Source organism: Crassostrea angulata, chromosome 2 (assembly GCF_025612915.1).
Source record: "Crassostrea angulata isolate pt1a10 chromosome 2, ASM2561291v2, whole genome shotgun sequence".
In the NCBI taxonomy this organism is placed as follows: domain Eukaryota; kingdom Metazoa; phylum Mollusca; class Bivalvia; order Ostreida; family Ostreidae; genus Magallana; species Magallana angulata.
In genome coordinates this window covers 34,570,864-34,577,158 of record NC_069112.1, presented here as the reverse complement: position 1 = coordinate 34,577,158, position 6,295 = coordinate 34,570,864, and the positions used below count along the sequence as shown (strand labels likewise).

The 6,295-nt window shown below is 40.8% G+C and overlaps 1 protein-coding gene across 1 annotated transcript; it reads right to left on the bottom strand.

The window, feature by feature from the left end:
* Window positions 1–836: 836 nt before the first annotated feature.
* Window positions 837–4,790, bottom strand: LOC128174246 (uncharacterized). Its single transcript, XM_052839842.1, has one exon. The coding sequence runs from the start codon at window positions 4,788–4,790 to the stop codon at window positions 837–839; it is 3,954 nt and encodes a 1,317-aa protein (XP_052695802.1).
* Window positions 4,791–6,295: the final 1,505 nt, after the last annotated feature.

Here is a 6,295-nt window from a genome sequence, read left to right as displayed (position 1 = left end):
CGTCTTAATGTACGTAGTAACTTCTTTCCAGTCATGATTTCAACTGAATAGGAAAACATTCAAACTCTTGTATTTATACTCTAGCCATGTAAACTGTTAGGGTCTCAAACAATTGACTCCTCAGTCGTAATTCATCAGGAGTCTGAGGGCTTAAATCTACAATGAGGTACCCGTGGGGTTGGCGAGTAGCATCTTGATAGGCAGACATTAAATGAGGCATGTCTAATTGTCTACTCAACACCACAATTTGAGACTTGTCTCGGGGATTTTTAAACAAGACTAAATAATGAGCATTTAAACTAATAGTGCGATGCTGAGCTGCTCGATCAAATACATTCTGAGTAATGTAAATGACACTAGTATTCCTATGATGAGCTTTCCGTGTAAACCAATCGACTATTGACTCGATCGCTTTACCTCCCATCATATCATCAAATATTAAAAGGTGTCGAGTATTGAGATCCGCCACTAATTTCTCATCGTCCTCGGGAATATTGCGTATAAACTTGACTCTGTCTTGTAAAGATTCGTAAGCAGATTGCCATTCTCGATAACACCAAACGATTTTCTCGGGGTATGGGGTGATCCAATGAGTATTTTCCACCAGTTTTTTAACAAATTCAGTTTTCCCCGACTTGGAAGGACCTGCTACTACCATAGTAAATTCGTGTTTCAATTGAAAAGGGGCTAGTGTATCGTAGGAGTACATGTTAAAGAATGACAAGATTTTGAGAAAATCATTCAATTTATTTGATACAAGAGTTTGATAATAGGTAAAAAAATCAATGTTATATACAGGATCATTCAACAATAAAATGCATCAAATTCAAAATTGGTCAAAATCCATAGGGTAGGGTTCGGTAGTCAGATATCCTCTGGCGTTTATCATACACAATCCTGTATTGTTTGGTAAGCGGTAGCGTCTGGACAGTATGTTGGCGGGTTCTATGAATATACTTGGGATAAGTCACATTGATGATATCGATTTCTTCTTTTAACATTTTTTCAAGGGCTTCGGGAGACACTATGGTTGAGGCTCTGTAATTCAGAGTCAATCCTTTCACTTTACACACAGATTTACCGCTCTCGGTGATGTAGGCATAATTTTTAGGTCCTCCAGACATGAATTTTACTATCCGATCTCCATCCAGTTCGTCGGTCCAGCCACCTAAACTGTTGATAATTTCAGGATTGAATTTACCCTCCTCGTGTTGGTAGATGATACTGTCGGTATCAAAGTATAGCACACGTTCCCCCAGTTGTTCTAAGGTTTCGTAGAGATGCAGGCGAGCATGAGCCGTGGTAAAACAAGCCAATACCACGTTACCGAAGGGACATTCTTCCAGAAATTCCCGTTTCTCTTGGTAATTGACTAAAATCATGTCCAAGTTGGGATCTTCAGAGTTTTCCAAGAGTTCTATCCCTTTGACCTCTAGACTGCAGTCCTGTAACAGCTGTTGTAATTCTTCTTCTTCGGTCAAATAACGAGATTTAGGTAGTTGAATTCTCTGAGCGAATTTTCCCCACAGACAGTTCAAAAACAGTTTGGCAATCGTTCTTTTGACGGGGTTTTTCTCGATTTGAGAGGGATCTAACATGATACCTTCTCTTTCAAAAATGTCAAGAATGTAGCTCCGTTTTTCCTCTTCGCTCTCACATTCGGGGGGAAATCCTGAAGCTTCTTGTTTTATTTTCAAAAAGGTGTCTATGTAGGCTTTGAACAAGGTGTTACTAGTTTGAGGAAAATGCCAGATTTCGTAAATGCGCTCAATTCGATATCCCATGTCCATCGCTTTATGGAGTTCAGTGCTTACCCAGGTTCCAGTGAGACAGCGTTCAGATTCAGAATGCAAACATTGGTACTCCGGTTCCAGACTCTGTCGTTGTTCGGCACATGTCCGACATAGGGGAAATAGTAATTTTCCTCCGGAACGATAAGGCAAGACGGGATGATAGAGACCGCGTGGGGGTAAAACGCGGCATTTAATCAATCCAAAATAGGCTCTCAAGTCTCCGAAATTATCACTTAGGACTTCGGGGTGTCCCACAGGAAAAGGCCTGTACTTTAGCACGTAAGGATACAGAGAACAGACATCTACATAGCGCATATCTCCCTCTGTACAGAACAAACGAATGGCATTGGTCCGGCCTCCATACAAGCTGTCCCTGGGATTCAAGGGGTCTTGAAAGTCTAATTCTTGTACAAAGTTCTGTAACTCCTCTTGGTTTTTTAATTGACTGTCAAATTCGTGTTCCCATATACTAATGACTTTATATCCTTTATCCCTTAACTCTTGTTCTCGACGGAGGGTCTGCTCGTAGACCGTGGCGTAAGTCCTGTCTGGATGGTGAGGATGAATGTCTGTGGTTCGATCTGGATAACAGGTGGGACAGCCATGCCAATAGCATCCATGGAATTCATACACTGTCTGCGTGTTCTCATCGTAACCGTCCACGGTGTAATTTTCCAGTCGAACCTCACCTCCGTTTTTAGCATGTCGTATAGAACATCGACGACCCATCCAGGCCAACCAACGGCAGGCTTTGATGGAATACTGGCGAGCAGGATGGTAACCCAGATTGGGAATGATGGCAATGGTTTGATCTGACATGAAACTCCGCCGGTAAGCTAAATTGGCAGTGCTGGCAAAAGTGAGAGCTTCCTGAAAGGGATTCACGCGAACCTGAGACTGTATGGTAGCTCTAAACTTTGCACAACAGCGCCTTAAAATGTCCACATCCGAAATACAATAGGCTAGGAATTCTTCTCGGAAGTTAAACACTTTTCCTCGTTGCTGTTCGTACCAGGCATAAAAATCTTTACGCCCCGCGGTGCTCATGTCGTCTGGGTTGTAGTAAGCGGGGGGTGGATAGACTCCCAAGTAATCCTGGTTCTGCTCCGTGTTGAAAAAATGAGGGAAATACCTTTTTTTCAGTTCTTGTAACCCAAAAGCAGAAGGCATCTTTGCGAGTGCAAAAGGTAAGTAGTTGTAGGAATCGATGAATTTTATGTCACAAATGTTCATGGACAAGATCTTACTTCCATTCATGATGACCGAGGGTTTGATGCAAGCTTTGTGAACGATATAGTTCAAGATAAATTGTCCATCGTATCCCTTAAAATTGTGAGCAATGACGATGGCCCCATCGTGCACTAAATGGGTGGTTTTGTTCTGACATTCAGATTTCAATAGCCAATCTACGAACTCCTTTAAGGTATCCGGTCCTTGAAACACGTGTTGACGGGGGCCTAAACTCTGACAGTGCGTACAGGCTTCATCCACAGGTAAATGGTCACAATGTTGACACACCCGATGAGCCACACACAAGTTAGGGGAATGAATTCCATGCTCTTGAGTGCACTCGAAATCGAAATAAATGTACAGCTGTAATTTGTCCTTTTTCTTCTCGGGCTTCTTTTGCACGTAACACTGGTGATCGCTCTCTACAATTTTCTTACAGATCTTACATTGTTTTTGTCCTTTGCACTTGTGGTTAGCTAATAATTTTTTGGTCATCCAGGTCTGACAGTGCTGGCATCGATCCATTAAATGACACACTGAAGTGTTGGTCTTAGAGTTGGTAGGTTCTAAATGTCTCTGGTAACACCCCATGCTCTTAAAAAATCCGTGACACTCGGAACATTCGATGCTTAAGCCTTCGGGGGGACAGGGAGTGTCGCCCAAACAAAATGAGCAGCGATGAGGGCACTTGGTACGATGCTCTTCGATGTGGCTATATCCAACATCGCAATAATCACAGTAATATTTGTGTTCGCTGACTCCGGGCATGGAAAGTATGGTATCGTAATGCCCTCGATCTAGCAACACGTTCAGACATTTCCCGTTGCCGTGACCCTTGTAGATTGGTTTTAATTTCAGTGCGCGCGTGTTAGTTTCAAATTGAAAGATCTTTAGTCGAAATTCAGGGCACAATACCTGCTGTAACTTCCTCCACTCTATAGGGCCACAGGGTAACTCGGGATCACATCCGGCAAGTTCCATGAGCTCTAGAGCCTGTTTTTTCTGATCTACACTTCTACAGTCACCTTTCATCATTCGAGTCCATTGTTTTCCCCAGACTTCCAGAGCTACGGGATCCTGAGGTTTTTTACTGTGCAATCGAGCGACCACGATTGCTCGCGGTAAACACAAAGAATCCGTATTTTGAATGCTCACAATAGATTTTTTACCCTTTTTGAAATTCTCCTTGTTGAGGAGCAGATGTTTTTTCTTATTTCCGCCACTTCCTTCGGGATACTGTACATGAAAAAATTCGAATTGTATAGCTCCGTCGGTCATGGTGAAATCTCTCTTGGATTGCTGCACACCTTTAATTTTTTCTAGTATCCCCCGGGCGTCGAGATGCTTGCTTTGAGTAAATTCATACCATATGTCGGAGTCCAAAGAAGGGTGTCGTATGTTCAACCGCAGATAGTCGTTCGGACGGCAGTTCATTTCACTCTTGACTTCGTTCAACATGGCATCCAATACATTCCGGACAAAAGGAGAATGGTCTTTCTCGGGTAAAGGCTTAAAATTCACATTGTATACATTCTCCTGCACTTTGAATTTCCTAGAGTGTCGTCCGCGATCCAACTTGATCTGATAATACTTCTCTGCTTTTTTAGCCAATTCCCGTAGTCGCAGTAGGTTTTTTCTATATAAGCGCAAATGTCGGAGCAATTCTTCATTTCTTTTCAAAAGTCGAATCCTTTTCTGCTTCAACTGATATTCTTTCAAGCGGCGATGTTGGAGGAGAAGATTTCTTCTAAGCGATGTGAGCGGCATGATGCACTTGATTCAAATGATAAGAGAATAACGTTAAAGTACATAATAAACGTTAAGAACTGTCTAGAACATTCTATAACGTCGCGTGCTACGTCAAGAACAATAACGTTACGTCATCCTCAGATTGTTCTAGAAAGGCGCCTAACGTTATAACGTCATAATTCTCGGTGACTTCATAGAGAGCGGACGTGTTTTTACAAGAAGAATTTTACTCAATAAAAAATGCCATGAAATTATGCTTACTATAGCTTAGCATTATTAGCTTACTATAGCATTATTAGCTTGAAAACCAAGAAGCTAGATTACCAGCCGCCCTCGCTGGGCGGTTCAACACCTCATTTGCATAAAAAGTGCACTCAGTTGAACCGCCCAGCGGGGGGGCTTATACTACTTAGGTGTACACGAGATGCCGGTATTCACACCTTTCCACGGACACCTGTTTGGTAACTCATTACAACCTCTCGTGTGTATAGTCTGAATATATCTTACATTCTACTTTGTTTGTTTCGTGGCTTTTAACAAAAGAACTGTCTGTAGGTATGTACACAAACAACTACACGGAAAACTATCGGCGCGTGGATCCATAGAACAATTCAGCGACTCTATACATGCGGGATTTTCACAAATATTAACTTGCAATAAAATATCATTTACCGGGTACATTAATGTACCAATAAACTGATTAATTATATTGTAAATAGTTGAATGGGATTTTAACATTTTGCAAGTAGATGTAGACACAGCTCTTTTTAAATTTATTTTCAATCTAATATGTGTGATGTGAAATAACGTCAAAATTTTAACCGTCGAGATCAACCTGAATACATCGTCTACTGTACAAACTTTTAGTGATTGTGTTGAAATCGTTGCGAAAACAATGAGTCTAAAATAAATGAATTAAATTCATACAAATAAAAATCTAATAATTCCAAATAGTTTGCACAGAATTACATACACTCTCAGAGAGAGAGAGAGAGAGAGAGAGAGAAACTTCTGTGTTGATTATATTACTTAGATTAAAGCTGCTTGGCCCGATTTTATATCAAATTTTATGCACGCTATAAACGATGGCTATGCTTAGTATATGTATTATAATAGACATTGCAGTAGTTTTACCCGTCATTTATGCCAAATTTCAATGAAGAAAAATACGTACAAAATTTGCTAACAAAACAAACGACATTAAAAGGTACCGCGTTATTTCGCCTCATGTTAAATTTCACCCCTGACGACGAGAAGGGTATTGTTGTATTATGACTTTGACATCGCTTTAAATAAAGGTCGAAATGATCAGACAAATAAACATGTGTACGTTTTGTTCGCTAATATCTCCAAAGTCTGCTTTCTTTACAATCGATGCATAGCATGCGGGTTGAATAACCCCAATCATTTGGGGGACGAAACCAAGCGGTTTCCTTTTCTAAACATTCCTGTGATGCATTTTGGTTTGTTTTTTCATTTGCCCAAAGAGAAATTATTTTTATTTACTTTGAATATTTCTAACT